General features: G+C 37.1%; 1 protein-coding gene across 1 annotated transcript in view; it reads left to right on the top strand.

Moving 5' to 3' along the window:
- Nucleotides 1-14059, top strand: part of TSHR (thyroid stimulating hormone receptor) — a 163474-nt gene that overhangs the window by 86071 nt on the left and 63344 nt on the right. The window contains exons 3-4 of the mRNA XM_060003364.1: nt 5553-5624; nt 11007-11081. Coding sequence (XP_059859347.1) covers nt 5553-5624; nt 11007-11081 — 147 coding nt within the window. The remainder of the gene's footprint in view (nt 1-5552; nt 5625-11006; nt 11082-14059) is intronic.

The raw sequence follows: 14059 nt of genomic DNA, 5'->3' as shown, positions 1-14059 counted from the left end.
AAAAACAAACAAAGAAAAGGGGACACAGGAAACTTTTGGAGGCGATAGATATGTCTATTCCCTTTATTGTGGTTTCATGGGTGCATGAAACCCATATGGGTGCATATGGCCAAACTCATCACATTGTATACATTAATTATGTATAGTTTTTTGTATGTCAATTAACCTCCACAAAGCTGTTAAAAATAGAATTAATGTAATTCTGAATAAAAAATACTTTCTCCTAAAATTTTTTTTAACTAAAAAAATAAATAAAAAGGAGCCCTTGAAATGCAGATGACAAGGCGGTCCAGTGGTTAGGATGCCAAAAAAAAAAAAAAAAACAAAGAAATGCCGATGACAATATTAAACAAACAAGCTTGGTGCAGAATCACAAAATATTCTCAGCCTGGGCTTCCCTGGTGGCACGGTGGCTAAGAATCTACCTGCCAATGCAGGAGACATGGGTTCAAGCCCTGGTCCAGGAAGATTCCACACGCCCTGGAGCAACTAAGCCCGTGCGCCACAGCTACTGAGCCTGTGCTCTAGAGCCCATGAGCCACAACAAGAGAAGCCACTGCAGTGAGAAGCCCGCGCACCGCAACGAAGAGTAGCCCACGCTCACAGCAACTAGAGAAAAGCCCGCACACAGGAATGAGGACCCAACGCAGCCAAAAATAAATAAATAAATTTATAAAAAAATAAAATATTCTCAGCCTGATTGCCAAGAGACCAAAAATGTGACACACAAGTGAAAAGTTTGGTGTTTCTGGACAACACAAGCTCAGCCATGGCAAAGAAGATCAGCAGGGATTCTCAACTCATGAGATTCAGTCTGGCTCATCTGCTCATACTCCACATTCTTTATCAAGTAAAGGCTGTAATGGAAAACCTGAAGCATTGCTTAATTAAAACCTCACCCACATGTACACACTGACACACAAACTATGTATTATGAGTCCAGAAACCTTGTAAAATACAAGACGCTGGAATGTTGATAAAATTTCAGTGAAATGAGCCTACTATCATGCAAGATTACTGTGAAAAATTTAATTGCGCTAACTGTTCTTTTTGGAACATAGAGAACTATCTGCTCTCTTTAGTAGCATTAATCAGATTTCCCTCTTCCATCGCTACTGCAAGAACAAAGACGGTACTTAAAACTGGATCCTATTCGGCAAAATCTGTAAGTCAATCAGTGGCATCTCACATGCATTTCGATTTCTGCACTGCAGCTTCCAAATGCAGATATTTGAGAAATATAAATCTTGCCTGCTCAAAGCCCAAAGGAAACATTTGACTCTAAGTCATATTCTCACTGATACTTCTTGGTTAAATAAGTCTTAGAAAAACAAATTAAATTACATCAGCAGCTTAAATATTTATTCTCTCTTGTAATTTCCATATCTTAAAGCCAACCTGTTTAACTATTAAATGTACATAGTCCACTTAGGATACAAAACTATAGCTGTAAACTTTTTTCCCCAATGACTTATATGTGATGCCTTAGTCATTAATAGTAAATACCGATACTATTTGTATAAAGTAAGCCTTCTGAGTTTTTTCATTCTATTTTAGAGAGAATAATCATTGCCTTCTTATTTTGAACCATCAAAAAAATAAAAATAAAAAAGCAGAGTCTCTTCTGTACCTGGTGTATTTTCATACGAAATAAACATTATTTTGATGCTAATCCTTTGGATAATAGTATAACACCTTGAAGCTTTTCTAATGTATTTATCAAAAGAATATACTCTTAGATATGTATTTTTCTCTTCCAAAAATATTCAAAATGTATTCTGAAAGTAAAATAAAACATTTTGGCCAAATAATTACAATCATTTGCTTTCTTTCCTCTCCCATCTGCTTTTAAAGCAGTAATCACAGGCTTCCCTGGTGGCGCAGTGGTTGAGAGTCCGCCTGCCGATGCAGGGGACATGGGTTCGTGCCCCGGTCTGGGAAGATCCCACATGCCGCGGAGCAGCTGGGCCCGTGAGCCATGGCTGCTGAGCCTGCGCTCCGCAACAGGAGAGACCACAACAGTGAGATGCCCGCGTAAAGCAAAAAAAAAAAAAAAAAAAAACTTTGAATAAAGTTCTGCTTTTGAAAATATAGACAATGGAAAGAATATTGTGCATATTGTATCATTAGTAAGACAGCTGTACTGAGATACGTAATTCTTATCCATGCATTTATATGGGTGGCTTTCTTTGATGAGAAATCTGGCTGAGAAGAATATCTTGTTTGTGCAATCAAGCAAAATGTTAGCATTTCAAAAATGATTGTCTTTTAAAACACGTTCTGCATGTAGGTGAGGAAAAAAAAAAATTTCCCTTCTACTCCTCTAGGTTCTCAGCTAGGGCTTTGTAACCAAACACAGAGTGGCAAGAGAAAAGCATACAAATATATTTAATGCAAGTTTTACATGACATGGGAGCATTTATGAAGAAATGAAGACTTGAAGAAGTGATTAAACTTGAGCATTCTTATGCTAGGTTTAATGAAGATAGGAAAGTGGTGGGAAAATGTGATAGGACAAAGGGGTATGAACTGAGAATAGTAAACTAGGGGAAATTTGCAAGGTCTGTTCATTCAGAATCCCCTCGGCATCCCTCTGTCTTCTGTGATAAGGCTGCTCCTTTCCTCCGGGGAGGGCACCTCTCACATGAGGGTCTTAGGGCTTGCTTCAGAGTGTGAAGGGGAGTCAGAGAATCCTTCCTACACCTCTGCTTCTCAGATTCCTCCAGCTTAAAGTATTCAGTATGCCAACACAATATGTTTTGGGATAGTGTGTCCTGAACTCCATCAACTACAACCAACTCAGTAGTAGGTAAAAGATCTTTGTTCTGACTTAAAGTGTGTATGTGTTTACGTGTGTGAAAGAGAAAGAGAGAATCCAAGAAACGTGTATTACAAATTTCAGAAATTCATATATTGGAAAATGATATAAACATTATTTGAAACTTTAACCAAAGGCTATTAAATTGCATTTAGATGTTATTTCTGTTCCAAGTCAAACTTCTCTGAAACCATTGTTACTCTAATTTTCTTTTAAATTAAGTATCGTTTCTTTACTTTTAAAGACAGAATAAACCCCCAAATTTTTAGCCAATGAAAGTTACAAATTAAATCCGCATTACCCACAAGCAGCGTGCAAAATCTTAGATAAATATGCCCTCAATATCCATGCCTTAGGACATGCTCTATAAGTAAGACTATCTGTGAGCTTAAGTAAGTCTCTTCGGGTGATACCCAACAGGTGTGTACCTTATCCTTTGTTTTTCTTAGGCATGGCCCAATTTTACTGGGAGATTTTAGTCCCAACGACTTGTTATTCTCATTTCTTTTTAACTTCAGAAACTTGGATCTGGACCAACAGGCTTTTAATCAATCCAATTAAGGGAATGTAAGTGGGAGACCTGTGAGGGAGTACAGGTAATCTATGGGACCTGAATTTCTGGAAACATATGAAGGCATATTGCACTTTATGCTGAATCACCAGTGTTGCAAAGGGCTGACAATCTACCCTTTTATCATTCAGGTTGCCTCCCTCTGCCCCCTTTTATAAATTAATTTGGTTTTACTGAGGCTTTGATTAGGTAAGTTACAGATGTATTTCTTGATAGACAGACATGATGTACTGGGTAAAAGGAATGGCTATAAATAGGTCTTAGTAACGTGGTGATAAGATGTCAGGGGAGCGGTAGTGTTCTATATTCCTGTGATTAGGTATTTTAGTGAGCCTATGCCTCTGGAATGTGAACTTCACAAGTGTTTCTCAGTTTTTTTCTCTCCCCCCTAGGTAGGACAGAATGGCTAGAGTGAGCTGGAGTTGTGTATTTCCCTTCCACAGGGTCTGGATAACTAGTTTCCCCTGAGGGTAGGCCTTGTTAAAAAAAACAGAGTGCTCTGATGTACAGTTGGCCCTTGAACAACATGGCTTTGAACTGCATGGGTCCACTCATTCGTGGATTTTCTTCAGTAGTAAATACTACAATACTACTTGATCCAGCAGTGGTTGGTTGAATCTGCAGGTGCAGAACTGCAGATACTGAAGGCCAACTATAAAGTTATACGTGGATTTCCGACTGTGTGGGCATTGGTGCCCCTAACTAACCCCTCCATTGTTAAAGGGTCAACTGTATTTCCAGATGGTTCCTTTTCCCGTCCCTGTGACAGAAGCACAAAGGGATTTTTCCCTAGTGTTTACTCTTAGAATCTTGTGGAACTCCTGGAGGTAAATCTCACAAAATTGTGGAGGTCGCCTGTGACTAGGTTCTCCTAGAATTTCCAACTCTCAGTTGTCTGCACTGCACCTCTGGCAATTGGTCAATCACAGCTCAGGTTTTCCTACCCTACCCTGGCACTGGTTCCCCCTTATAGTTTTTGCTCATGAGTCTCTGCTCTGGGAAGTAGGGACTCCTTGTATTTACCTGTCTCTCCAGTCCTGGGGACAGTGGTTTGCCCTATGTCTTCCCCTGTCCCACAGATCCAAGAAGAGCTGTTGATTTTTCAGTCTGTTCAACTTTTTGCTTACTGTTAGGAGGGAGGGGTGACTTCCAGGCTCCAGTCATGCAGAACCAGAAACCAGAAATTCTAAATATATTTCAATCACTGCAAAAATTAGTAGTTCAAAGAGTACATAGATCAAGGAAATAGATTACAGAGAAAAAACCCTGTAGCCTAGAAGGAAAAATACACAATCTCAGTATGATGTCTTTTAAAAAGGTAGCAAATGAACAATGTGTAATTACCAACATTTAAATGGTAAAAACAGACCCGCGGAGAAGAGGATAGCACGGTGAGGCATTGGCTTTTTGCAAAGCCAGCTTAGAACAGTAAGTACACCTTTCTCCATACAGAATTCTATTCAAGCAGTTGCTATAACAAAGAAAGACAATAAAAAATGGAGGATCAAGGTGGAGACATACTGGAATGCATAAAGAGGTCTCATTGAGTAAGGAAACCACTCTCCGCCTTCTGAAAAGTAACAAAAAAGCAAACTGGAAGAAAAGGCACAACCTTTTGGTTGCATATGCAACAAAGACATCATGATCCCGAGAAGAATTAGCTCCTTGTCAGTCATTTATTTCCAAATTGCAGCAAGTTGACGATAAGATCAAGGTAATGGTTGAAGAGACCTTTGCTTGGGCAAAAAGATTATAATCATACCACTATATTTAATCTTTAAGATATATCAAGTGCATTTAATCCTCTTAATACATACTCTGGTGGCATTTCAAGATATTTCCATTGACCGTGAATTCAGTAGTCCTAATAAACTTATGAATATATTATGTTGCCCTTCCATTAACAAATTAAATATGATGTTATACAAGGCATACTAGTTCACTGATAATTCAAAGGCAAAGTTTGAAGATTTATTGTCTGCATTTGATTCTCACTCTCAATTCTTGTTTTGTTGGGGGAAAAATTGTTTTCTTGCTTATGTATGATAAAGTATACATTGTAAGGATTGTCATGCTTCTAATAATGTGTTCTGTATAATTAAGGTGGGTTACTAGAAAAGTCTAATGATTTAAACTCTAATTGTGTAACTGTTATTTTCATAGGAAGTTTATAGAGACTCATCTGAAAACCATTCCCAGTCATGCATTTTCAAATCTGCCCAATATTTCCAGGATGTAAGTCAATTTTTTTTAATATAAAGAGAAGTTTGCAATTGTGACGTGTTATTTTCTAAATGTGTTCTATCAAGAAAAATACTTGTTATATATCGCACTTGCATAAGTCAATAACATTCTACATTTCCAATATATATGAAGTTTATGTACAAGATGTTTATTTGATTTGGCTACATATTTATTCCCTAATTCCTAAATGATTTTTTAAACCTAAAGTAAATTTAAATTCCTTTGGCCTTAAGAATTTAATAATTCTTGATGTATTTCAATATATTTTGAGATGTGGCAAAACCTTAGCCAGGACTCTCTCCCATAAACAGATCTATATATCTATCTCTAATCTATCTATCCCAGTTACCAATTCTTGATTTTCTTTTCACCACTAGTACAAACGTTTACATTTTGTCATAAATGTAGCCAGTGATTTCAGACTTCTCACTTTAAAAAATAACTAAAATTAATTTGAAAATTTGAAATCGTAGAAAACTGAATTGCTATACACTCAAGAGTGAGGAGAAAAAGGGGTTCCATGTTGCACTGACAAAGAGTGTATGTGTCTGAAATGAGCCAGGTCTTTATTTCATTTAGTTGATTCTGACAAGCAATGCAGATAATCCAGGCCTACCAATGACATTACCACCAGCCCGTGTGGTCTCTGGCTAAATTTATTCATTTCATTACCATTTATTGAGTGTCCATTGTGTCATGTCAGGAGCATTTGATGTTTTTGGTTGTCACAACTGGAGAGAAGGGTGCTACTGTCATCTAAGGGGTAGAGGTGAAGGATGTACTCAACATCCTACAAGGCATAGGATGCCCCCCACCTCCAACAAAGCATTATCTAGTCTACAATGTCAGTAGTGCTGAGACTGAGAAACCATCCCAGCTGAACATCTCTGCAGTTTTTTTTTTTCTACCAGCCCTTCCTTTTTCAAATTCTTGCCTCCTTTGGTTTCCCTGCTGTTGTTCTCTCCCTCTTTTTAACATCTTACCCTGGCTACTCTTCCTCAATTTCCTCTCCTGGATTCCTATTTCATTTCATTTCATTTCATTTCATTCAGTTACTTACATACCAGTTCTTTGTTTATTTTGTCCTAATTCCTTTATACCCTCCGCACCTTGAATGAAAACTCCCATTCCTTTGGCTTCACTATTACCTAATACAACTAATTCCTAAATGAGTATCTCTACCCCTGAGTTGTTCCTGCAGCTCAGGCCTGTATTACAAACTTCCTTCCAAATAGTGTCACCTTGATGTCCCACAGACACTTCAAACAACATATCCAAAATAAACTCATCATCTTCCTCCTAAACTGTTCCCTCTCTACTCCTTCTTGTAACAGCAGCACCATTTAGTGGTCTGAAAGCTAAAAGCCTCAAATTCCCCTTTAGCCCTTCCTTTTCCCTGATCTCCCCTATACAATTGCCTATTTGGTGTCTCTACTTGGCTCTATTCATTCATTCATTCATTCAATGAATATTTATTGAGCCCTACTTTGTGCCTGGCGCTTTGCTAGATGTGTCACGTACAACAGTAGACAATACTTATGGAGCTTCCAGTTTCCTTCCTAAGAGAGTGATAAGTGCCATGATGGGGTCAGTTCTAGGGTGACCTGGGAACTCATATGAGAGGTCTGTTACCTGGATATGGGGTGGGGTCAGGGAAGGCTTCCTGGAGGAAATGGTGCCTAATTTGCAATGTGTATTATCTGGCCAAAAAACAAAAGATGGAAAGATAGTTCCAAGCAGAAGAGAAAAGGGATGTCAGTGAAGTTAAAAATAAGTTTGTTGAGGCTGGAGCTTAGGCTGGGAGTGGGGACAGTAGAGAAAAACAAAATTGGGAGGGAAGCGAGTACAGGGCCTTGTGAATCATTTGAAGGAGTTTGAAATATTCCCTAAGGACCAAGCCACAGAACGATTATAAGCAGGGAAGTGAGAGATCAGATGTTTTAGAAATATTCCCTGGCTGGGCTGTGGAAGGGGTGGAAGTGGAGCAAGGCTGGAGACAGGAAGTTAGTGAGGAGGTCGATGCAGTGCCTGGGGAGAGGGAACAGCAGGTTGAATGGTGAAGGCTGAGTGGGAATAAAGAAAAAGTGGCCAGGTTTGAGAAATAAGGGAGAGCGGACAAACTTAAAAGTTGGTTGATTTTGAAGGGGGAAACAGATGGAGAATTTCAACGACATTTCTGACTAGGACACCTGTGTGGTTGATGAGCACATTTGCCAAGGTAGAGAAGTTTTCTGTGCATTTGCTGTGGAGGGACAGGGGGTAAGTTAGGAATTCAATTTGGGGCCTGTGGCATTTGAGGTGCCTTTGAGGCATCCAGCAGCTATGTCTAATAGATATCAGGATAAAATTCTTTTATTAATTCATTCAAGAAATATTTATTCAGTCCCTGGTATATATCAATCATTTTTCCAAGAGATAGGGATACATCAGGGAACAAATGCACAGAGAGCCATGCCCCTGTGGAGTTCACATTCGAACGAAAAGAAATAGGCAAGGAACCAAAAACATAATAAAGAAATATATTAATACAGAAGGGAATATGGATATGGCAAAAAGGAAAAAAAATCAAAGTAGACTAAGGAGAACTGGAAATTCTGGGTATGTAGGGGCACTCAGGAGAGATTTTGGTAGAGATTAAGACTTAAGAGTCATAAACAGGTAGAAGTAACTGGGACCAGGAGGAGAGGCTTAAAAAAAAACTGAAGAAAGAACAATTTTAAGAACATGAGGTCCCTAAGAAGGCAGGAGGGAATGGGGTCCAAATAGTGGGATTGACCTTTTACAGGAAGATGGACACCTTTTGTACTATAACGAGAAATAGTAGTTAGAGATGGGGCAGGTGCAGGTAAATTAATAGGCTTATTAGAGGGGGATTCCAGGAATTCTCATCTCAAGGTTTCAATATTTTCTACAAATTATTAAAAAGATTATCTACTAATATTTGGGTAGAAAGGGCAGAGTTAGAAATTTGAGAAGGTTTGAAATAAAATGATGGGCAATAAAAGAAGGAAGTTTGACTGGGATATTCAGGACATCCAGGCAGATTTGAAGGTCCTGTTGAGGACTCTTCCAGGGAGACTATGTTTAGATTCTCCAGTCTGGGTTAAGTGTGCCCTGAACCCCATCAGAGAATTTATCACTCTACATATTAACCCCATTTACCTGTCTGTATCTCCCACTACTGTGAGTTCCTTGAAGCTAGGGAACAGGTCTGAATGGTCAATGCTCATTTACTGACATATAGTGAATGTTTAATAGATATTTGTTTAATGAAAGCACACACACATACCTAAATAATAGTTAGGGAGCTGTCACATCTACGGGGCAAGAGATCACCAGGTAGCACAGTTAGGAGCTGTCACATCTACAGGGCAAGAGATCACCAGGTAGCTTTGCCTGGAACAGTACAAATTCCCACCTATTATTCTGGCATAATTATTAATAGCACCCTGCATTAACTCACAAAAATATCCTATTGTGGATGATTAATGATATGGTTACTCTAGTTATTACATGAGACTTGCATGCTTAGAAGAAATATGAGGAGGAGGTGGGATCTGATTTTTCCTGATTATAAAAATGGGATAAGCAAGTAGGGAATCACTGCTCTTATCCCACTGAATAAATGGTTCCTATATGTTGTCTTCACAACCAAGCTATAAGAGTCCTCTAAGGAGGTATCATTCAGTTGGAGAAATTGGAACTTCAGTGATCATGACATGTGCTGAATGACTAAAACCTTAAGAAAGCTTTGCACCTCCTAAACTAAGAAATTCGGGAGAAAATTTGGAGCAGTGGATATGATGCAAAGTTAGGAAAACAAGTTTGCAGCCTTCAGAATTAATCTTGTCCTTCAGATGGCTCAGCTTCATCCATTCTAAATCCCCACAATCTCTACACAATAAATTAATTCTTTTCAACATCTTCAGTGGTTTCCTCTATGTTAGAGGTATGATATTTGGATCAAAATAATTTATGTAATGTTATCCACAAGTGGCAATGACTTGGGAGACCTGATAAATCAAAGGATAATTGTTTAGAGAATAGATAATTCAAAACAGAAAGCACAGGACCTTTAGAATACACACAATACCCATGAGAAAAACACTCAAATGGAACAGTCAGCACTCCTCTTATAAAAATTATATTAATGAAAATATTTTACTGGCAGATTCAATTCAAACTATAGGCCAGTGGTTCTTAACCCTGCCTGCGCATTAGAATCATCTGGGAAGCTTTTTAAAAATAAAAATGTTTGCCCCATCCCTTAAATACTCTGAATTAATTATCCTGGACTGAGTCTTGGACATCTTACGTTTTAAAAGCCTCCCAAATAGTTCAGTTGTATGGCCAGGGTTGAGAAGCTCTGCTACGGCCACAGGTAGACACCATCTGTTAATCATTAATTTTCCCAAATGTCATAGAAATGCCTCTCAATAAAAAGCCGTCATTGAATTTGGCTGCATTAGTCATTCTTATTACAAGATAGAATTTAGGAGACTTTTTGAAACATCATCCCTTATGTATTCTTGACAAGTTGTATTTAGAAGTTTCTCTTTTCTCCTTTTTAGTACTTAAAACTTTTATTTGTGTTGCCTTTCAATTACAAAGTTCAAAATAAATATTGAGTTTTCAGCCTCTCAAAATCAAGAAGAGAAGTCTTGAGAGAATATATAGTCACCACCCTATGGAATGTTCCACTAGAGAAATGTGGCTTTTTCTTCATCTTCTTTGTAACTACATCTCTGACCTCATGCAATTAGCTACTCCATTAAAAATGCCTCTTATTTATTGGTGAATTCTTTTCTAACGTCTTTCATTTTCTGCTATTTTGAGTAACTCACCTGTTCATTCATTCACTCAGTCATTCACTTAATCCATAATTATTGGAAGTCTACTACATGACAAGCAATATGAAAGGTACTTTGAGTGTACCTTCAGTGTCCATCAGAAACAGACAGTTCCCCATTTCAGAGAACTGGCACTCTAATGAGACATCAATCACATATCATCCAAACACTTGCAAAGTTTCATTGTGATAATTAGTGGAAGGAGAAGTTCATGGTGCCATGAGGATATACTATGCAAAATTTGACCTAATCAGGAAATTTGGGGAAAGCTTCTAAAGGAAGTATCTGTTGAATGAAACCAGAAGAATGAATAGGTCCAATGAATTGGGAAACTTTCAGATAAAACAGGATCTAAAAAAAGTAATAACTAATTTTAACATAATTAGGGAGAAACCATGAGGGTTGTGCATGTTGCATGACCTGGGAAGCCCCTGACAAAGAAGTTACATCAAAATTAATAGTATGTTTGCAGTTCACAACCCTACTAACTTTCTACTTTGTTTTATATTTTTGTGATGTTCAGCTACTTGTCAATAGATGCAACTCTGCAGCGGCTGGAATCACATTCCTTCTACAATTTGAGTAAAATGACTCACATGTAAGTACAATGAAAAGTGAAGCATGAATCCAAGCCACAGCCAATCTTAATTGATAATTTGGGGGCTCCAGATGGCAATAGCAACTAGAACATGGGTCAGAATTTCCATTTATATTCAATTCTTAACTTGTTCTCACTCTCAGTTTATGTTAATTCATCCTAATTCTAACTTGCATGGCTGGAAGTTAAAGACAAAATTAGAAGTCCTCTTTTTGAATTGTCATTTCTTTCTATTACTACTGTGTCAACAGATTTTATTGACACGGATATCAGTAAGTCAATAAATATTTACTGACCATCTACTGGATTCCAGGGCCTGTGCAAGTTTCTGCAAAAACTAACTTTTTTCCCTCATTTAGGAAAGAGAAATGTAGCCTTGTGAGATTAGAACAGGAGTGGAGTTAAGAGCTCTGGCTTTGGAGTTGGTCAGAGTTGGGTTAAAACCCTGGTTTCCTTGCCTGTCATTGTCTAACCTTGATGTTCCCTGGTGGTCTAGTGGTTAGGTCACAGCAATCTCATTATCTAACCTTGGACATGTCATGTAATCCTTCCTAACCTCAGTTTCCTCATTTGTAAAATAATGGTAATAAGAGTTCCAACTTAATATGCTTATTATAAATATTGAATGACATAATGCATGTAAGCATTTAGCACAGTGCCTCCCACATAAAACCAATCAATACACTTCATAAATAATTATTCTGTTTTTATTTCTGTAGTACCTTGCAATCTATAAAAAGTTTTACACAAATAATCACATTACATTCTTTTAAGCAGCCATGTATTATGAAATATTAACTCTCTTTTCTTGATGAAGAACAAAAATACTTATCATCTATGAATACTTAGTATGTTCTAAACATTATGCTGAACATTTAAGTACTTTATTTATTTAACCTTCAAAAAACAACCCTGTGAAGTAGAGATTATCATTTGTATTATTTATTTAAGAAAAGCATAAATGTAGAGAGACTAAATACATTATCCTAGGTCACAGAGTTACTAATGGATAGGGTCAGAGGTTTTACATCATAAATATGTGACTCAAATCTTCTTTCCCTATGTAATACAGTATGCGGCCTTTAACACATTTTTGACCAGAGACGTATTATGGCCACAGGTATTAGTTTCTGCAAAAATCCCCCGGACAATAATGTGTTAAGAATACTGAGGCCCAGAAAGTTGTCTCCAGCTATGGTAGGCTAGCGGACATTATTATATCAACCATTGGTTTGAAAACAACTAGAGGAGCTGGAAAAAAATCTGTTTAAAGGTATATGAGTGTTATGAAGGCAGCAAGAACTTAAGGGAAGAGAAGCAAATCCCCAAAACAACATTTGATTACTTTCCTCTTGAAGTATTTTCTAAACTGTAAACAACAGCTGAGAGGCTGCCCAGAGGTTTAGGCAGTCTCATAGAGCTAGGGAAATAAAAACTGGAGTTCAAGGCTTACTAAGGAGATGGTTCCTGGTAAACACCCAAGGATTTTAGCTGGGATGCCAAAAAGAGCTTCCTCCCAGAAGTAAGGTATAATGGGAAATAGATCAGTCCTCACAAAGACTAAAGCTCAGCTTTCAATAAAAAATAACCAAGCATACAAAAAAAAATTAAAAATAAAGAATTTATGGCAAAAATCAAGAGAAGAAAACAGACAATAGAAAATGATCCACAAGAGATTCAAATATTGGAGTTATCAGACAGACTTTAAAATAACTATGATCAAGACATTCAAAAATTTAATTGCCAAGATAGAGAATTTTAGAATAGAACTGGAAAATATTTTTGAAAGGATCAAATGGAAACTCTAGAATTTAAAAATTCAATAACTAAAATAAAACCTAAATACATGAGTTTAACAACAGATATACATAGGTCAAAAGAGAGTAAGTAACCTAGAAATTAGGTCAGAAGAATTTATCCCACCTGAAGCATGGAGAGAAAAAGAAATATGTGGCACACTAAAAAGTCTAGCATACCTATTACTGGATCCCAAGAAAAATAAGAGAAAGAATGAAAGAAGCAATATTTGAAAGAAAATTTCCAAAATTCATGAGACATCAAGTCACAAATGTAAGCAGTACTGCAAACCCCTAAAGGATAAATACAAAGAAAACCACAACAAGGCACATCATAGTAAAAGTGCTAAAAAATCAAAGAAAGAGAAAATCATAAAAAGCAGCCAGAGGAAAAAAATACATAATACTTTCAAAGAAGTAACAACATGACTGAAAGCTGACTTTTCAACAGAAATGATGGAATCCACAAAGCAAAAAGTAAGATATCTGCAAAAAGGAGAACCACACAAATAACAACAGCAAATATCAGCCAACCTAACAAAAAGATTCTCTGAAATTGAAGACAAAAGAAAGACATTTCAAGCAAACAAAAGCTGAGAGGATTCATCACCATTAGGCTCATATTAAAGAAACTGCTAAAGGGAATTATTAAGGCAAAAGGAAAATAATCCTACCTGATAGCACAGAGGTACAGGAGGAAATGAAAAGCAAAAAACAAAAACAAACGAACAAAAGAGCTAAATATAAATTAACCTCGACTGTACAAAACAAAACAAAACGTCTTATGGGGTTTAAAAAACAGGCAGTCTTTGCTCTGCATGATAGTGTTGGATCATAAAACTGTGCATGCTGAAACTGTGCAAAGCGATCTTAATCAATGATAAAAAGATTACTTTTTGTGACAAAAATTCTTGTCAAAACATTAAAATCTCTCTTACTATTGGGTTATAAATGCATGGGGAAAGTAAAAATAGTAAAACTAATATTTTTAGCACATTGTAATTTTAAACGTTAGAAGCATTTAGAAGTAAAATGTTTTATTTCTTTCTAAAAAGCTTATCAAGAGTAGTTTGAATAGCACACACATTTTTCTCTGTTGTATATATAACTTACAAGAGAGTATCACGTCACTGTCTTGGCAAATTGTCATACTCCTTTCTAAGTCTGGATCAGCTTCCAATA

This window comes from Delphinus delphis, chromosome 2 (assembly GCF_949987515.2).
Source record: "Delphinus delphis chromosome 2, mDelDel1.2, whole genome shotgun sequence".
Lineage (NCBI taxonomy): Eukaryota > Metazoa > Chordata > Mammalia > Artiodactyla > Delphinidae > Delphinus > Delphinus delphis.
Note: the sequence above shows the minus strand (reverse complement) of the source record. Positions and strands in the feature narration are given on the sequence as shown.